The 19,880-nt window shown below is 33.7% G+C and overlaps 1 protein-coding gene across 2 annotated transcripts in view; it reads left to right on the top strand.

Annotated features, from left to right (window-relative positions):
• ASCC3 (activating signal cointegrator 1 complex subunit 3) overlaps positions 1 to 19,880 on the top strand; it is a 367,582-nt gene that overhangs the window by 99,968 nt on the left and 247,734 nt on the right. For both annotated transcript variants that reach the window (XM_008007491.3, XM_008007490.3), the window contains exons 9-10: positions 15,483 to 15,683; positions 16,132 to 16,272. In XM_008007491.3, coding sequence (XP_008005682.3) covers positions 15,483 to 15,683; positions 16,132 to 16,272 — 342 coding nt within the window. The remainder of the gene's footprint in view (positions 1 to 15,482; positions 15,684 to 16,131; positions 16,273 to 19,880) is intronic.

The raw sequence follows: 19,880 nt of genomic DNA, 5'->3' as shown, positions 1-19,880 counted from the left end.
CTAAGAAAGTGTTTATTTGTGGCACTGGGTTTCAAACTTTTTTTTATTGAGCACATCTAAAAAATATTTTACATTGTAATTAATACACTCAAAAACAATTAAAACACAATTTTCACAAAACTGTTTTACCCTTATCACATGTGATGTATTAGTATTTTCTTTTTCTTTTCTATTCTTTAAAAACACTGATAACAATCCCTAAATTAATTTCATAACTCACTAGTAAGGCATAACCTTCTTTGTGAAATACACTGATCTAGAGTTTAGTTGACCAACTCTGTTATGTATAGTAGACGAGGATCCCTAGTTGGACTATACAGTCTCCCAAGAATTCCCTATAATTCTTTTGCAGGTTCAAACAGACAAATAAGCATGGGTGTTAGTAATTTTTATAAAGTCTCTTAGAAATAATATTTTGTTACCTCTGGACCTAGAAGGATGATATTTTAAAATAATAGCATATGTTGGTATAATATATAGAGAGAGCTATAAATATAGAAAAATGTAGATACGTAAATAGGGATTGGGTATAAACCAGTCAGTTTCTTAGGGATTATATAAGATAGAATGTTACATATTTCTGACATAATACATAATTTGTATGTATTCTTAATGTGGGAGATTCTGTGATATGCTAAATGTCTGGTTATGTTTAGAGTTTCTAGTGCTTAGTGTCAGGAAGATTAAAAAATACATTAAAAGTATGTTTTGAAACTACCTGTTTTGGTTTTAAGAACAAATGTACCGGCCAGGTGCGGTGGTACATGCCAGTAATCCTAGCACTTTGGGAGGCTGAGACGTGTGCATCACGAGGTCAGGAGATCGAGACCTTCCTGGCTAACACAGTGAAACCCTGTCTGTACTAAAAAAAAATAAAAATAAAAACAAATTTTAAAAAATTAGGTGTGGTGGCACACGCCTGTAGTCCCAGATACTTGGGAGGTTGAGGCAGGAAAATCGCTTGAACCCTGGAGGCGGAGGTTGCAGTGAGCCGAGATCGCACCACTGCACTCCAGCCTGGGCAAGAGAACAAGAGAACAAACTGTGTCTCAAACAACAACAACAACAACAGCAAAAAAAAAACAAGTGTACCAGGAGCGGTTGCAATCCAAGCTAACTTGGTGTTTTACTGGCAACTGCAGTGAATGAATATAGAAAAAAATTATTTGACTAATATTTATAATATATGATAAAACACTTGTGGAACTTAATAAATAATGTGAGTAGAACAATTTATTCTTAACATGGAGCATCTTAACTATTAGTTGATTTGTAAACATTCATCAACAATGCAGTTCATAGTTGATAATTACAATTTAATCAAAATGACTGAGCTGAAGCAAGCACAGAAAAAAAAAGACACCACCACTGAGTATTTGCTTTACACCATTTACTGTGCTAGGAATTAGAGAGACAAAGTTGAAAAACATAATTTCTGCCTCATAGTAGTCTTATATTCTAAAGGAAAATACTTCTTATATTTATTGTTTAGTACTTTAGGGAATACAAGTGATTTCATTTGATCAGGTGAGGTATTTGTCAAGTATTTGTCACTAATGTAATATGTGGTTGACATTTCAACCTCACTGTTTTAGACCTTGGGTTGGAATATAGAAATAAGTATGAGTGATTGTCAATTTTGGAAAAGAACATTAATTTCATTGTTTAACACATTCAACAAATGGTTACTTATTTTCTTCTTTTTATGCTTACCAAGGATAACTATAGAGAATAAGACATCAAGAAAAAGACTAATGTCCTTTCTCTTTCCTAAAGACTCCTCAATGTGTAGTTTTTTGTTTTCTTTTTAAGTCAGGATCTTGCCTTGTCACCCAGCCTAGAGTGTGGTGGCATGATCATGGCTCACTGCAGCCTCGAACTCCTGGCCTCAAGCAATCCTTCCATTTCAGCCTCCCAAGTTGTGAGATTGCTGGCATGAGTCACCGTACCTGGCAATATAATTTATCTGAATTTTATGAACTTCATATTATGGCAGGGTCTTTTAGACCACATTAAGGATTTTTGAATGTTGCCCTAAGAGATTTTCCCTGAATGCAAGCTGCTGTGTTAGGACAGTATATTTATCAATTTATAAGTATTATATAAGTTAGCTGGGCACTCTCCAGAGCTGCACTGTTTGATATAGTAGCCATTAACCACATGTGGGTGTTTAGCAATTGAAATATGGCTAGTCTAGATTACAATGTGCTTTAAGTGTAACATACACTAATTTTACAATTTCATGTTAAGATGATGTTTTAGATACATTGAGTTAAATAAAATACATTATAAAATTAATTTCACTGTTTTTGTGTTTTTTTAATGTTTCTGCTAGAAAATGTAAGTATATATTGGCTTTTAATGTACTTCTATTGGACAGTGATGAATTAGACTTGGAATATTTAAAATGTTTTAAAATATTTTTCAGTTGTTTATTTTCAGTTTGTAGGATTAATTTGTTTGTTTCTTAATATGTAGTCCCCACCTTTAAGATTTCTCTGTGACTAGGGTAGCTGATATTTTGTCTTCTATTCTTGGTAGAGTGTGAAAGATTATGGTTAAGCCTTGATTTCTAAGTTGTTTATTTACAACCAAATGCATGCAGAAACAAACTGGTCAGATGAAGATACTAGCCCTAGTATGTTAACATAGTTTACCTGAAATTAACAGGTAAATTAACCTGTCCCAAGGACTCTAAGGCCTAAATTAAGGTCCTGAACTTTCTACACTTGTTTATCTGAATCTATTACTGAGAGATCCCCTGAGAGTTAAAAAGGATAAGAATTATAGGGCAAAAGGTGGCTCACTCATGTAAAATATGAAGCAGTTTCTGTTATCCAACAGCTTTTTCACCAATAAATTAGGTTTATCCTCAGAAAGATGAAAAGGGGACTCCATGGTAACAATAGAGGAGTGGAGCCAGCAGAGCATTTTCTTCCAGCTTTTTAATGTGGTCTTTTAAAATATGGTTGTAAGCATAGTATAATTTTGGAGTCAGGCATGCTGGCACATGACGGGAATCCCAGCAATTTGGGAGGCTGAGGCAGGGGGATCACATAAGCCTAGGAGTTTGAGACCAACTTCAGCAACATAGCGAGACTCCATCTCAAAAAATAAAATAAAATATAATTTTGTATTTTTTCACTTAATGTATATAGGATTTTTAATCCTGTTGCTTCATATTCTCCTTGATTACTATTTTAATGAATGCATACTATTTCATTGAATAGGTATATCATAATTTACTTAACTGTTCCTCTAATTTGAGAAATCACTTGGTAATTAGGAAAGCTGAAAGCTTATTATAGCTATATACTTTGCAATCTTCATCTTTTATGTTGTTCTTTTAAAATTATCTTAAAGATTTTTATCTACATAGTTACTAATTATCTATTTACGTTAATGTGGTAAAATGTGTATGATTCTTTTGCCCAAGTAATCTTATGAATTGTTAAAGTAAACTAATCAGAATATATTAAACTTAACTTTTAGTTCAATTTCATTTATTGAATAGCCAGACGTTTCTCAAATATGTGAGATCTATGACATTAGATTGGATATGGTTTACTCTTCCTAAGCAAGACTTAGATTACATTTGGAAAACCAAGTTATTCAATTTTCAGAGGCTGTTCCATGAGCAGATTTTAAATATTAAAAAATCTGCATTGTTGTATGTCATATAGCCTTTCAATAATAAAATTTGTTTATTAAGTTGTGTTAACTATCAAAAGTATTTTTTATTAAGATGACTGCCGTTTAATCTTGTGACTAGTTACTTATAACAATGTTTATCTAGTATATTACAAAATTCCATTGACCACAAATATAGTTGATAAACCCTAATTGAGAACAAGAAGATTTCTAACAACTAAAATAGAGGTGTAGTGTTATTATATAAAACCTTATATACTTTATTCCTCAGAGAATCCACTAAACCTTTACCTAGTGTCTGTTAGCTTCTAATTTTAGACAGAATTTAGTAAGGTTACTAGACTGTAAATTTTTGAAGTTTGAATCTGCCGCTACTGTGTAATTTTGGAAGAATCACTGTACCTTTCTGAAAATTAATTTTTAAAAATCCTTGACCTTTCCATGACTTTCAAATTCTGTTGTAATTGCCTATTTGAAATCTCTACTTAGATGTATAGTAGGTACTTCAAATGGAGTGTTTATTTTTGTCTCAATCTGTCATCTTAATCTTCCTCATATCCTAAAAACTATTTTTCACTCAAGCAAAAAGTCATCTTTGATTTATCTCTTTTTTTTTTCCTACCATCTTACATTTAAGTCATCATCAGATCCATTGACTGTACCTTGAAGAGATAGCCTGGGTTCAGGAACTTCTCTCCATTTCTATTGCTGACACTCCAATATAAACCAACATCACCTTCCACTTGTATTACTGCCATAGTTTTATGCTACTTCTCAGTCTTTTTTCCACATGGTAGCCAGAGACAGCTTTAAACATTACAAATCATATTATATTATTCTTCTACTTAAAATCCTGCAGAGATTTTAATTGTGTTGAAAATAAAAATCCAAGATCTTTGCTGTCACCTACCTACAATTCCTATCTTTCTTTCTCATCTCATGTGTGACCACTTACTCAGCCATTCTAATCTCTGTACAGTTCCTTAAAATTTCAAGTTAGTCCTGATTTAGTGGTCTACTTCTAGATCTTTATTTTGCCTAGAATGTGCTGAGATAGCAAATTTTTTCATGGCCTGGTTCTTGTCATTTTATTCTCAACTCAGATCACCTCTCTTGAGGCACCTTTCTAGAAACCTAATTTAAGGTGACTGTTATGTCTCACTCTCCATTACACCATCTGTGAAAATGTGTTCATATGAGCATTTGAAACAATTTTTAAATAAGTAAACATGTTGATTTTTTGTCTCCCACCCTAATTAGAACGTAAGTAAGCTACATGACAGCAGAGACTTTGTCTACCTTATTGAGTGTTTGAACAGTTTATGCCACATAGAGGAGATATTCAAGAACTATTTGCCAAATAAATGAGTGATTCCAGCTATAAATGAAAGAACAGAGATACACAAAAATGTATCCTGTTAGGAAAGCCCAAAGTCATCTATTTTAGAATAATTATCGAAAATAGTTCTATACACTCACACATGCACACACATATAAAGTAGTCAGTAGTTGAAGACCTTTAAATGAAAAAATTTATCCAGTTATCTAAAAGAAAATCATCTGATCATCTAGTGAATACTCAAGTATGTTAAATGAGGTATTCATGTAAACTGATTTTTCACCTCGTGACTTTTACATTGATTATGGCATGGAGCCAGGTTTGTGAGGAATATTAGAGTGGTGGGATACCAGCATATAAAACTTGGACTGAGTGTGTGGAGTGGCTGTCATCTCTGATTCTGAAAATTTGAGCCTAAGCCACATCCTACAAGGAGCCAGAGAAAAACTGTGAAAATTCTGTACTGTGTGTCCTTGGTATCTATATGATTTATGATAAATATATGCTGAAATTTTAATATCTATTCTTTGAATATCTTAAACTTAAGCTTATGATGTTTATACTAGTTTAGGAGGGACAGCATGTTCCTGGGTTCATCGTAGATGCCTAGTTAATGCTTTTTAATTAACTGACAAAATAAATACATATGATTATTATAAACAGTGAGGTATGTTTACTGTATATTTTTGTTCTTCCAGCTAAATAGTATCATCCAGTTTTTTTTTTTTAATTTTTATACTTTAAGTTCTAGGGTACATGTGCACAACGTGAAGGTTTGTTACATATGTATACCTGTGCCATTTTGGTGTGCTGCACCCATCAACTTGTCAGCACCCATCAACTCGTCATTTACATCAGGTATAACTCCCAATGCCATTCCTCCCCCTTCCCCCCTCCCCATAATAGGCCCTGGTGTGTGATGTTCCCCTTCCAGAGTCCAAGTGATCTCATTGTTCAATTCTCACCTATGAGTGAGAACATGCGGTGTTTGTTTTTCTGTTCTTGAGATAGTTTGCTGAGAATGATGGTTTCCAGCTGCATCCATGTCCCTACAAAAGACACAAACTCATCCTTTTTTATGGCTGCATAGTATTCCATGGTGTATATGTGCCACATTTTCTTAATCCAGTCTGTCACTGATGGACATTTGGGTTGGTTCCAAGTCTTTGCTGTTGTGAGTAGTGCCGCAATAAACATACGTGTGCATATGTCTTTATAGCAGCATGATTTATAATCCTTTGGGTATATACGCCCAGTTTATTTTTAAAAATAGAGTGTGCACTCACGAGTAGCCTGTATTACCAGTATTTGATAAATGGATATCCAAAACCTACACTTTCTATGGAATTTCATAAATGAGTCATCTTATTTCAGTAGTCTAGTGAGTCACAAATATGTAAGACAAGTGTATGTTAAAATCAGTAGTCTGGTGTATGTTTGTAAGATCAGTAGTCTGGTGAGTCCCAAATATGTATAGACAAGTGGGATGTAGGATGAAGCTTGTAACACCTAAAATGTTTCTGGTCTGCTAATTATGGTATGTTTTGAAAATGCTTAGTAGTTAGAACCAATTAAAAAGGAAAATGGTATATATTTAGAACGACTATCTGGATTGAATATAAAGCACTTAAGATAAATGATCATGAGACTCTCAGTTTTCTATTTAAAAGCAAATGCTGATTTGCTAAAAAATAATTTCAGTTTAACTTTATGTATTCATTAATATATAAAATCAATATGAAATGTTTTAAGTTAGAAGAACGTCAAATATTTGGAAGCAAAGATTAGCTGCATTTCATTAGGTATTGTGTATGCAGGAAATATAAATAAACATTATTAGCATGTAGTTCTAAAGTTGAATAGAATAGAGTTTTGATATAACCCACATTCTTCTTCTGTAATCATTTGGTTTCTTAACTTAAAGCATTTGTGAATATAATTTGAATATCATTCAAATATAAGAAATCTATGCATAATGGACATTAATTATTTTATGTGCCAGTAGCTTAAACCACAGTTCACAATATCAAGTATACTGAGCCCTCTAGTGATTTTTTTTTTACTGCCATCACAATTGCTGTCTGTGCACATTCCTTTTATTTTTACCAACAAGTTTATTGGTGAAAATTATTTCATTCATTTCCCTTAATTTGAAATGAAAAATAAAAAGAAATTTTATAGGGAATGGTACAAAACATGGGCTGTTTTAAATATGTTTGTAGCTTTGGAGGGTTTTTCCTTTTTAATTTGCTGTTTCTATTCAGCATGTTCTTATAATATTCTTATAAGAACATTATAAGAATATTATATATATTCTTGCATATATATACATCACTCTATATATGCATATATATATGCATATATATATATAGAGAGAGAGTGATGTATGTATATGCAAGAATATTATAAGGACTTTTTTGAAATGTTTATTTTGAAATAAATGTAGAGAATACTTAACCAGCAAGATAAATCATCATATTATTTTAAACAGTAAATTGGGTGATAATTTGTATTTGAGCTAGGACAAACTTAGTTTAGGTCCTCTCTCGGCCAGGTGAGTTAAGTTCTGTGGACTTGCGTGTTATTTGACCTCTCTAGGTCTCAGTTCCCTCTGATAATTTCTTCACGTAGTCTCTAAAATAACCTTTTAGAGATGTTTCCAGAGGAGTCTTTATAATGTCTTTTCTTCATATTGAATTTTTCTTTCATAATCTAAATATAAGCCTTCTTGATCTCAGAAGAGAAATTTATTATTTCTATGGTTTTAAATTTTTTTTATTGTATTCCAAATAGGAAATATAATATGCTACTTCCTTGCTTAAAAGAGACCTTAAATAGTAAATGTGTCACTTTTGTTCACAGTTACATCCCTAGTGGCTGAAAAAGTCCCCGGCTATTTCATTCAATAATTTGGTGCTCATTTAGTAACTTGGTAAATGAGTGAAGAAAAGGTCAGCTCCTTCAGTGTGGCATATGTGGCTTTTTGTAGTCTGCTCTTGGCCTACTTTTCCATCTTCATCATCTTTGATACTGCTTTTCACTAGCCCTAAGTGTTTTTCTAATATCCTGTTTCTTGTACCTGATACGGCAAGCTTAGTGACTGCCTCTCCCTCACATACCTCAGCATATAGTTCATATCTTTATTATAGAAACCTTAGTGATTTAATCTAATTTTAAATATGCCTTTTTCTTCCTTTAAACGACAAGCTAGGGCCAGGTGTGGTAGCTCACAACTGTAATCCCAATGCTTTGGGAGGCTGAGGTAGGAGGATGACTTGAGCCCAGGAGTTCAAAGACCAGTCTGAGCAAGACCAGCAAGACCTTGTCTCTACTAAAAATAAAGAAGTTAGGGCCGGGCACAGTGGCTTATGCCTGTAATCCCAGCACTTTGGGAGGCTGTGCTGGGCAGATCACGAGGTCAGGAGATAGAGACCATCCTGGCTAACATGGTGAAACCCTGTCTCTACTAAAAATACAAAGAAGTAGCCAGGCGTGGTGTTAGGCGCCTGTAGTCCCAGCTACTGAGGAAGCTGAGGCAGGAGAATTGCTTGAACCCAGGAGGCGGAGGTTGCAGTAAGCTGAGATAGCGCCATTGCACTCCAGCTGCAAAAAAAAAAAAAAAAAAGAAGTTACTTGAGTGTGGTAACATGCACTTGTAGTCCCAGGTACTCAGAAGGTTGAGGCACGAGGATCACTTGTCTACAGAAGTTTGAGGTTGCGGTGAGCTGTGATTGCTCCACTGTGCTTCAGCCTGGGCAACAGAGCAAGATGCTGTCTCAAAAATCATCAACAAAACCCAGAAATTAGTCAATTTTAAGGATCATTTTAAACGTCGTCTAACTTTTGTTATGAAAACAAATATTTGTATTGACAGAACTCCTTAGTATAATAACAATCAGTAAATGATTGTTGAATTGATTAGAATGTTATAAACCTCTATATATGTAATAGGTTTTGTTTGTTAGTATATTCTTCTGATATTTTATTTATTTCTTGAACTATAACCTTCAAAAACAAAGAAATAAGTTTTTTACTGAAAGTTGATTATAGGGCTTTTGCTAAACTGCTACATATTTTGGTTAGATTCAATTTAGTATTTCTTTGGAGGATATTATGTATGCAGTGTATATCTTTAAACTTTTCCCCTCATTTAATTATAGTTCTTTTTGCTAGTAGCCAGCATAAAATCATTCAATAAAAATTTATTTAGCAGCCTATTATGTTCCTGGCAATTGATTAGGTACTGGGGTAATACAAAGAGTAATAAAAAACAGAACCCTTAGTTTCAATCCAATGGGTCAGAAATACATATAAAGGACTCATTTCAATATTTGTGGTTATGGGTCATAATAATAATATATTAAGAGGATTGTCTGAGTGTCTAGTTGTCGAGAGAAGCTATGGTAGTTCCTTAAATCTTCTAAAATATGGTGAAGCGTAAAGAAATAAAGATAACAATTGTTTAGGGAATTGGAGAGAACGAGAGATTGCTTTTGAACTTAAACTTGAATGGTAATGAAGAGTCAATGAGAAGTCTTGGAACATTTTGTAAGCTGGAATGTGACATGATCAGATTTGTAGTTTATGAATAGTATACTCTGTTTCTTGTCATAAGTCTATAAAAACTGGAAATTGCTGCATTCATTCACAGCACTATTTTAGTAAATCTTATATAAAAATGAAATGACGTATGACAGTAATGATAATAGCTACCATTAATTTATTTCAACGTATTTAACAAGTACTATCTCTGTGTATGGTTTATAGTATATGATTTTTATATATTATCTAATTAAAGACTGGTTTTGAAGTTATACTATATGACCTCAAATACTAGCTTTACCATTTATACCTGTGTGAACTGAAACAAGCTTTTTCAAGTTTCAGTTTCCTCATCTATAAAATATTCTGGTATGGCTATAGAAATAATTAGGATATTTTATGTCAAGGACTCCTGTGCTTAGCCCATAGGAGCCCTCCATAATTGTTAGCTGTTTTTAAATTAATTTTTGTAACTTCCTTGTGTTATAAAGATAACACCTTTACCTTGCAATATTACCTTGCAGATGAGGAAATTGAATTTAGAGATCTTAAGTTACCTGCAGGTCGTACTTGCAATATTACCTTGCAGATGAGAAAATATAATTTAGATATCTTAAGTTTCTTAAAAGTTATATTGCAAATAGTGGCAAAGCGAGTATTTTAACTTGGGTCTCTGACTGTAAGCCCAGTATCCTGAAAAATGTGCTGTACTGTCCTTCCGAGGCTAAGTGATCAGGAGAAATTGATGATGAAAGTATCAGTGGTACTCTCAGATGTTTAATTGGCCTGCCTAGGCCTAAGAGATACTACTATGATCTCTTTTTGTTTTGTTTTGTTTTGTTTTATTTTGAGACGGAGTCTCGCTGTCTCGCTCTGTCACCCAGGCTGGAGTGCAGTGGCACGATCCCGGCTCGCTGCAAGCTCCTTCTCCCGGGTTCACGCCATTCTCCTGCCTCAGCCTCCTGAGTAGCTGGGACTACAGGCACCTGCCACCACGCCCAGCTAATTTTTTGTACTTTTTTTAGTAGAGATGGGGTTTCACTGTGTTAGCCAGGATGGTCTCGATCTCCTGACCTTGTGATTCGCCCGCCTCGGCCTCCCAAAGTGCTGGGATTACAGGCGTGAGCCACTACACCTGGCCAATGCTGTGTAGTATTCCATTGTATGAATATATAACATTTTGTTTATCCATTTATCTATTGATGGACATTTGAATGGTTTTAGGCTATTACAGGTAAAACTGCTATGAACATTCATATACATCTTTTTGTATGTACATACACTTCCTTTTCTCTTGGGTAGAACCTCAAAAGGGTATGTTAGGTATAGGTTTAACTTTTAAAAACTTGCTAGATTGTTTTATTAAAGTGATTGTACATTTAGTTTAGTTGTATGTTTGTTTAACTTTTAAAAACTTGCTAGATTGGGCTGGATGCGGTGGCTAATGCCTATAATCCCAGCACTTTGAGATCTAGACCATCCTGGCTAGCCTGGTGAAACCCCATCTCTACTAAAAATACAAAAAAAAAAAAATTAGCCATGCATGGTGGCTGGCACCACAGGACTACAAGTCCCAGCTACTCAGGAGGCTGAGGCAGGAGAATGGCGTGAACCCAGGAGGCAGAGCTTGCAGTGAGCCGAGATCGTGCCTCTGCAACTCAGCCTGGGCAACAGAGCGAGACTCAGTCTCAAAAAAAAAAAAAACAAAAAAAAAACAAAAGCAAAACAAAACAAAAAAAACTTGCTAGATTGTTTTATTAAAGTGATTGTACATTTAGTTTATCTACTATCAGTATGTGTGAATTCTTTTTTCTCTACATCCTCAACAATACTTGCAATTTAAAATATTTAAATTATTAAACATTTTGCCAGTTTTTTAAATGTTAGCCATTTTAATAGGTGCATAATTGTGATTTTAATTTTTATTTTCCTAATGACTAATGATGTTGAGCATTTTTATGTGTGCTTATTTGACATCTATATATTTTCTTTGGTGAAATGATTCTTCACATCGTTACCTACTCTTAAAATTAAATTGCTTATTTTCTTTATTGTTGTGTTGAGTTTTTAATATATTCTGCATATAAGTACTTTATCTGATATGTGTATTGCAAAGATTTTTCTCCCATTCTATGGCTTCTCTTTTTATTTTCTTAACAGTATCTTAAAGATAATAGGTTTTCCATTTTGCTTAAGTCAAATTTACTGATTTGTTTATAGATTTTTATTTTATTTAAGAAATCTTGGCATAACTCACATCCACAAAGAATTTCTTTGATCTTTTCTTCTACATGTTTTATACTCTCAGGCTTTACTTTTAGTCAGTGATTCATTTTGAGTTAATTTTTATATGTGACACAAGGTATGGATTCAAGTCATTTTTTAAACATGTGTATACCCATTTGTTCTAGCATCATTTATTGAAAATGCTGACCTTTGTCATCTACATTGCCTTTCAGCTCTTGTCAAAAATCAGTTGTCCAAATATGTGTGGATTTATTTCTGGATTTTCTATTCAGTTCCTTGATTTATTTGTTTATATTTATGTAAATACCATGCTGTTTTGATTTCTCTAGTGTTTTAATAATTTTTGACATCAGGTAGTTTTAGCTCCCTAACATTGTTATTGTTTTTCAAATTTGTTTTGTTCCTTCTAGGTCATGTGTGTTTCCATATGAATTTTAAAGTCAGTTTGTCAGTTTCCATAGGAAAGCCTGGTGGGATTTTGATTGAAATTGCATTGAATCTGTAGATGAGTTTGGTGGGGGAAAAAAAAAAAAAAGACGTCTTAAGAATTGTATCTTTCATTTAGCAAAATAGTGTAGTTTTCAGTATACAGGTCTTTCCCATCTCTTTTCATATTTATCCTTAAGAAATTCATAACAGAGTGCTATTTTTATTGATTAAAAAAATTGCTTTCAGGTATTTCATTTCTGGTATATAGAAATGTAATTTTTTAGTTGTTAGTCTTGCATTCTCCAGCCTTCCTGAATCCACACATTAGCTTTAGGAGCTCTTTTGTAAATTCCATCTGATTTTTTACATAGACAATCAGGTCATCTCTAAATACAGGTATTTTTTTCTTCCTTTTTTATATTAATGACTTTATTTCTTCCCCCCCCCCCTTTTCTGATTGCACTCCAGTACAATGTTAAGTGGATAGAACCTCCAATACAGTGTTAATTGGTGAGTGAATGTAACAGCCTTCTTATTCCTGGTTTTAGAGGAAAGCATTCAGTCTTACCCTGTTAATATGATGGGAACGGCTGTAACATTTTTGTAGATACCTTCTGTTGGGTTGAGGGATTCTCCTCTACTTCTGGTTTGCTAAAATTAAGACAAAAAATAATAGTAAATGAATGTTCGATTTTGTAAAAAGCTTTTTGTGCGTTTATTAAGATGATCATGAAGTTTTTCTGTGATGTATTATGTTGTTTATAATTTTTATATTTATGCTTTGAGGGGTATTAGTCTGTGATTTTATTTCATCTGGCTTTTATATTGGGGCAGTGATAGCTTCATAGAATGATTTGGGGAGTATTCCTTTTTTTACTTTTTTTTTTTGAAATAGTTTAAAACTCCATGTAGAATTGATATTATTTCCATCTTATATTTTAGGTGGAATTCATTTGAGAATCTCTCTGGCCCTCAAGGTTTTTTTGGTTTTTTTGTGTGTAAATAATTTTAACCTCATTCTTAATTTCTTTAATAGATATGGGGTTAAGTTGTATATTTGTGTTTGAGTGAGCGTTGGCAATTTATGTTGTTTAAGAAAGTTGCCCATTTCATCTGAGTTGTCAAATTTACTGGCATGTAGTTGTTCATTATATTTTCTTACTATTCTTTTAATACCTATATTATCTCTAGTGATGCCACTTTTCTCATTCTTGGTATTGATAATTAGTATCTTCCCTTATTTTTCCTAATCAGTCTGCCCAGAGGTTAATCAATTTTATTAATTTCAAAGAATCATCCTTTTCTGTTTTTTGTTTCGTTGATCTTTATAATTATTTCCTTTATTCTGCTTTGGTTTTGTTTTTCTTTTTCTAATTTTTTATTTTGGAAAATAAAGTTATTCTTTTGAAACCTTCTTTTTTCTTTTTTAATGGATTATTTTGAAAAGTTTTATTTGTAATTGACAAATAATAAATAAAGGTACCATGTGATATGTTAATGCATGTGTATAGTGCATAATGATCAAATCAGGGTAATTAGCATATCTGTCACTTTAAATGTTTATTATTTCTTTGTGATTATAACATTCAAAGTCCTTTCTTCTAGCTATCTTGAAATATACATTATTATTTGCTATAGTTTCTGTGTAATAAGACACCAGAACTTAATCTTCCTATCTAACTATAACTTTGAACTCATTGACCAACGTTTTTCCATGCTTTTCTTCCCCCCGTCCTCTGTAGCTTCTGGTAACCACTATTATACTCTCTACTTCGATGATATGAACGTTTTCAGACTCCACATGTGAGTGAGATCATGTGGTATCTTCTTTTTTAATATAGTGGTTAGTGCTACAAAATTTCCCCTAAGTATTATTTTAGCAGTCTCTACAAATTTTGACATAATAAATTTTTATTTCCCTTCAGTTAAGAATACTTACAAATTATTTTGATTTCTTCTTTCATCAGTGGTAGGAAGTGTGCTCTTTAAGGAGGTGTGCTATTTCGTTTCAAATACTTAGATATTTTCCAAGTATCTTTCTAATAAGCGTACCTGATTTAATTCCATTGCAGTCAGAGAATATGCTTTGCATGACTGTCTTCCTTTTCAATTTATTAAGACTTGTTTTTTGACCAAGAATATAGTATAACTTAAATGTTCCAAGAGCAGTGGAAGAGAACATGTGTTCTACTATTGTTAGATGAATAAGTGTCAATCAGGTCAAGTTGGTTTATAGTGCCATTCAAGTCTATGGTAGCCTTGCTGATTTTCATGCCTCCTTGTTCTACAGATTTTGAAGAGTGGTATTGAAATCTTTGACTATAATGGTGGATTTGCCTATTTCCCTTTGCATGTCTTCAGTTTTTACTTCATGTATTTTGAAGATCCGTTATTAGTTATACAAATGTTTAGGACTGTTATATCATATTGATTAATTTACCTCTGTCATTACGAAATGACTCTCTTTTGCTGGTAATATTCTTGGCTTCAAAAATTATTGTTTTTGATATTAATATAGCCATTCCAAGTTTCTGCAAATAATCTCAACCAGTGTTTTGTTTACTCTTAGACCTTTAGTTTTCATATAAGACTTTTATATAGGAAAATTTTAGGAAAAAATTATTTAACTGCTCTGGGTCTTAGTTTCTTTTTGATTAAAGGGACGTAATAAGAGTACCTACACCAAATAATTGTTTTGAGGACTAAACAAAATAATATCAAAGATTCTACACCTGCACATGTTGCAGTGCAAACTCTGTGTAAGTGTAGTCTATGGCTTTTGTTCCTACTATTACAGCTGCATTTTTTTTAAGTTTTTTTTAAAAACACATGAAATATAATTTGCTATTGATTTATATCTTCAAGAAGTATCTTGTTTGCTGTTTCATTAGTCATCTTTAATCTAGACTAGATAAATTAGAACATCATGATGAAATTTGTAAATGAACATGAACTCAAAAAATACCTGTCTTTAATTTTGTTTTCTCACATTACTAATTTATCATCTTTTTTACTTAAGAATTGTGTTCTAAAATTTAGGTATAGAGTCATATTTTTCAAATTTATCGAGTTACCATTTCAAGTACATTCGAATTGTACAATATTTTTCAGTTATTCTCAACTGCATACACCTCCATTTAAATAAAAGACACATTGTGAAACTACAAGTTAGTCTTTTTTTAAGAAACAAAGGAAATAAATGTTTGCACATAATGATTTGTATGGGTCGTTCACATTGTTACTATTTATAATGGATGATGCCTTTTTATTTTAGATTGGACAGCTGGCTTTTAAAGGAATGAAGAGACTCAATAGAATCCAGTCAATAGTGTTTGAGACTGCCTACAACACCAATGAGAACATGCTCATTTGTGCCCCCACAGGAGCTGGAAAAACCAACATTGCAATGCTTACGGTCTTGCATGAAATTCGCCAACATTTTCAACAAGGTGTTATCAAAAAGAATGAATTTAAGGTAAGTAAATAAACCAGACAACAGCTTTTTAAATTGTAAGGAATAAAATAAATTTGCGGTTATATATAACGTGAAATTTGAAAGTTCTTAAAGATATTGTACTTGAAGTCAGATAAGTAATACTGCTTGACTTACTTCATTACTATTAAGGCAGTTCTTATTTGTGTTATGAAAATTCTATTACCATGTAAGAAGCTATGAAAATACATTTAGCTTTGAAAGCAAACCAATTTTCAAAGTGATGCAGCTGTGTAAACAAATTCTATTCTTTAAACAGCTACACACGTATCTCACAAAAATAAGACTTTTCATATATCACTATTAAGATTTTTCACTGGAAGTAGTTACAATCATATTTCACAATAAATTGTGACTTGTATTGGCTACTGTAAGACGAATGACATGGTGGTTTTTGCTCATTAATCAAGCTAGTGTTCCTTTGGTATAGATTGTATATGTTGCTCCAATGAAAGCCTTGGCAGCTGAAATGACAAATTACTTCAGCAGACGTCTAGAGCCACTAGGCATCGTTGTGAAAGAATTGACTGGTGACATGCAGTTGTCAAAAAGTGAAATTTTACGAACTCAGGTATGTTGTTTACCTAGATTTTTTGTTTAATACCATTCTTTTTTTAGGTAATTGCAAAATTTTTAAATGACTATATCTTAAGTAACTAGAATAGGTGATACAAACATAATATAATGAACTTTTATTTATAACCACATCTTATCTCTGTACTACAAAGAGTTTTTGCTGGTACTTTGTTTTCTGGTGTCCCTTCTAACTCCTGTAATTCTTACTGCATCTTGAATATTGTTAGGTTCCAAGTCTATTGGCAGTAAGGCTATTCTTTTAAAACAGTAGGGGATGAGGATATAAATAAGACCAGAGTTTAATTTTAAGAGGAGGGACATATATAGATCTTAAAATGATTGCACTAGTATTCCAAACTATTCCGTAAGAATGATTTAACATACAATAAAACTTTTTGGTCATTCATTATTTCATCAAATGCAAAGTTATTATTATTAAATCATGCACTGTATATAGCACCATATTAGAAGAAATGAATGAATGCATGACAATAAAGACACCTAAGATACAGTTTCTGTCTTCAAGAATCTTATGACTAAGTAAGAAAAAATATTTACATTTCAGCTAGATGATTATTATTGAAAGCAATATGTAAGTTAGGTGAAGTTCATTGTGTTTTTAAAAAATAAAATAGGCTAGGCATGGTGGCTCATGCCTGTAATCCCAGCACTTTAGGAGGCTGAGGAGGCAGATCACAAGGTCAGGAGATCAAGACCATCCTGGCTAACAAGGTGAAACCCCATCTCTACTAAAAATACAAAAAATTAGCCGGGCATGGTGGTGGGCACCTGTAGTCCCAGCTACTGAGGAGCCTGAAGCAGGAGAATGGCGTGAACCCAGGAGGCAGAGCTTGCAGTGAGCAGAGATCGCGCCACTGCACTCCAGCCTGGGCAACAGAGTGAGACTCCATCTCAAAAAAAAAAAAAAAAGAAATGTAAAAAGTAAAATAGTGGATGACCAGATATTAATGGAAAAATTCATAGTTTGATGGAAAATATGGAAAATAGATAATAGAACTTTTAAAACAGTGGGTGGATATTGATTTAAAATGTGATTAGAGTGTGAATTAATTTCCTAGGGCCCCCATAGCAAAATACCATAAGCTCAGTGGTATAGACCAAAAGTATCTGAGACAAGTCTCAATTGATTTTCAAAGTTTATTTTGCCAAGGTTAAGGATGCACCAGTGACAACCTCAGGAGGTCCTGATGACATGTGCTCAATGTGATTGGGGTACAGCTTGGTTTTATACATTTTAGGGAAACATGAGACATCTATCAGCATGTAAGATGTACATGGGTTTGGTCTGGAAAGGCAGGACAATTTGAAGTGGAGGCTTCCAGGTCATAGGTAAATGTAAAGATTTTCTGATTGGCAATTGGTTGAAAGAGTTATTATCTAAAGAAAGGAGGCCTATCTATTCAGTGAGAATAATTTGTAAATGTTTCTTATCAGACTTAAAAAAGTCTATTCTATCAGTAATTCCAAAAGGAGGGAGAGTATAATGAGGCATGTCCTGCTCTCACTTCCCATTATGCCCTGAACTAGTTTTTCAGGTTAACTTCGGAATGCCTTTGCTAAGAGGAGGGGTCCATTCAGATGGTTGGGGGGCTTAGAATTTTATCTTTGGTTTACAGTGGCTTAAAACAACAGTCAATTCTGTCACAGTACTGGAGTTTAGAAGTCTGAAATCAAGGTGTCAGCAGAGTCGGTTCCTTCTGGAGGCTTTGAGACAGTATCTGGTCTATGCCTCCTGGTTTCTGGTGGCTGCTGGGAATTTTTGGCATTCTTTGGTTTGTAGATACATCACTCCAAGCTCTGCTTCCATCTTTGTGACCTTTTCCCCTGCTTGTCTTTTCCCGTACTCCCCATTTTTAAGGACACTAGTCATTGGATTTGGGGCCCACCATAGTCAGGATGATCTCATCTTAACAACCTTTCCTTAATTACATCTGCAAAGACCCTTTTTCCAAATAAGGTCACGCATATGGGCTGAATGTCTACATACCATCTCCCTGACCCCCAAACATCATTTATATGTCGAAGCCCTAGTCCACAAGTAATGGTATTTGGAGGTGAGGGCTTGGAGATAATTGGACTTCGTTTAGGTCATGAAGTGGGGAGGACTGGGTGACAGAGTGAGACTCCATCTCAATAAATAATAATAAAGGACTGGGTGACAGAGTGAGACTCCATCTCAATAAAGAAATATTCGAAAAGACAAAGTTCTTTGTGACCTGAATAATTTTAAAGATTACAAAGGAGTCCCAAAGCCAAAACAATTTGAAAACTACCATGATACATCAAAGTGCCTTATATATGACATCGGATTATTTTTATTGTCTACATCCAGCCTGGTTTTCAACCTTATCTCCCAGATGCTTCTCAATATAAACTATGTCAGGCCATTTTTGCTTTTTCTAAAATAGCCTTGCTCAAATAACATTTTCTTAAATGAACGTTGCTTTTTAGTAAGTTTCCTCATGTGTTTTCTCCTTTTTCTTAGTATCTTCCTTTATCTATTGACATTTGTTCAAATCTTGCCCAGTCTTTAAAACCCAGTTCAAACCTTGTATTTACTTCTTCCCTGAATCCTGTAGCACCATTCATTTATATTCATAAAATAATACCTAGTGTACAAAATCTATGCTTTTGGACCTGATGTAGTTTTAAAAATCTGGATCACTCTCAGGTAAAATTTTGATTGCTCTTGTCCTGTATCCAAGTATGTTCCTGATGCTAATGCAAGGATGTTTATGGAAAGACAAGGGAGGTAACATTTGAATTCAATTTATGAGTCAGTTACTATGCTAAATGCATATGTGCAACTTCTGTGAGTCTTCATAAGAACTCTATTGGGTAATATCTCCATTTTACAGGAGCAGAAAGTAAAACCAAAAAAATCTACTTAGATTTATGCGTAGTCTGTCCCGCAGACTCTGGCTGAGCGACAGATGTAAGAAGTACACAGACACAGGTATTTTGCCTGAGACCGCGGCTAGGGGACTGCATGGCTTAGCATCACTGATGAGAGTGCAGCTCTGCCAATGAGAGTGCAGCCCCGATAAGCCAGGGACGTTTGCATTTATGTAGTACAGATTTAATGACAAAGACTTGGAGCAAACACAATTTGTGGGTAATTAACATTGTCAATCCCCCAAGTAGATAGTGGTCCTGTGTGCAAATGATCAAAGATTGGTTTCCGGAGACATAAGTAAGCCAGTTTATCGAGATGAGTTCCCTTACATTCCCTTGTTATCTACCCTTTGCCCTCTGCTTCAGTGTAAGAGAATTAGCCACCTTCAGCTTTTATTTTCTCCCGAAGCTTTGCAAAACCTCTCAGCCTTCCAAGAAGGTTTCCGTCTTTCTCTATTGATTTTTCCCACCACCCTGACTGATCTACAGAATTTTATATTCTTAAAAGGTTTATGAACATGTATTTCTTACCCATTTGCCTATTTTTGCACTTTGCTAGACTCTGTATCTTTCGTCAGTAATTTTTGACTGTGTAAAGGCAGGGACTAGGTGCTTGGCCTCAAAAATAGTTTATTAATTGAACTTTTTGTGCTTGCTGTAATTCTGGAGTTGCTAATTTTTGTAGAA

The sequence above is a fragment of the Chlorocebus sabaeus genome, chromosome 13 (assembly GCF_047675955.1).
Source record: "Chlorocebus sabaeus isolate Y175 chromosome 13, mChlSab1.0.hap1, whole genome shotgun sequence".
Taxonomy (NCBI): Eukaryota; Metazoa; Chordata; class Mammalia; order Primates; family Cercopithecidae; genus Chlorocebus; species Chlorocebus sabaeus.
The sequence above is the reverse complement of the archived record's forward strand: the minus strand, read 5'-3'. Positions and strand labels throughout refer to the sequence as shown.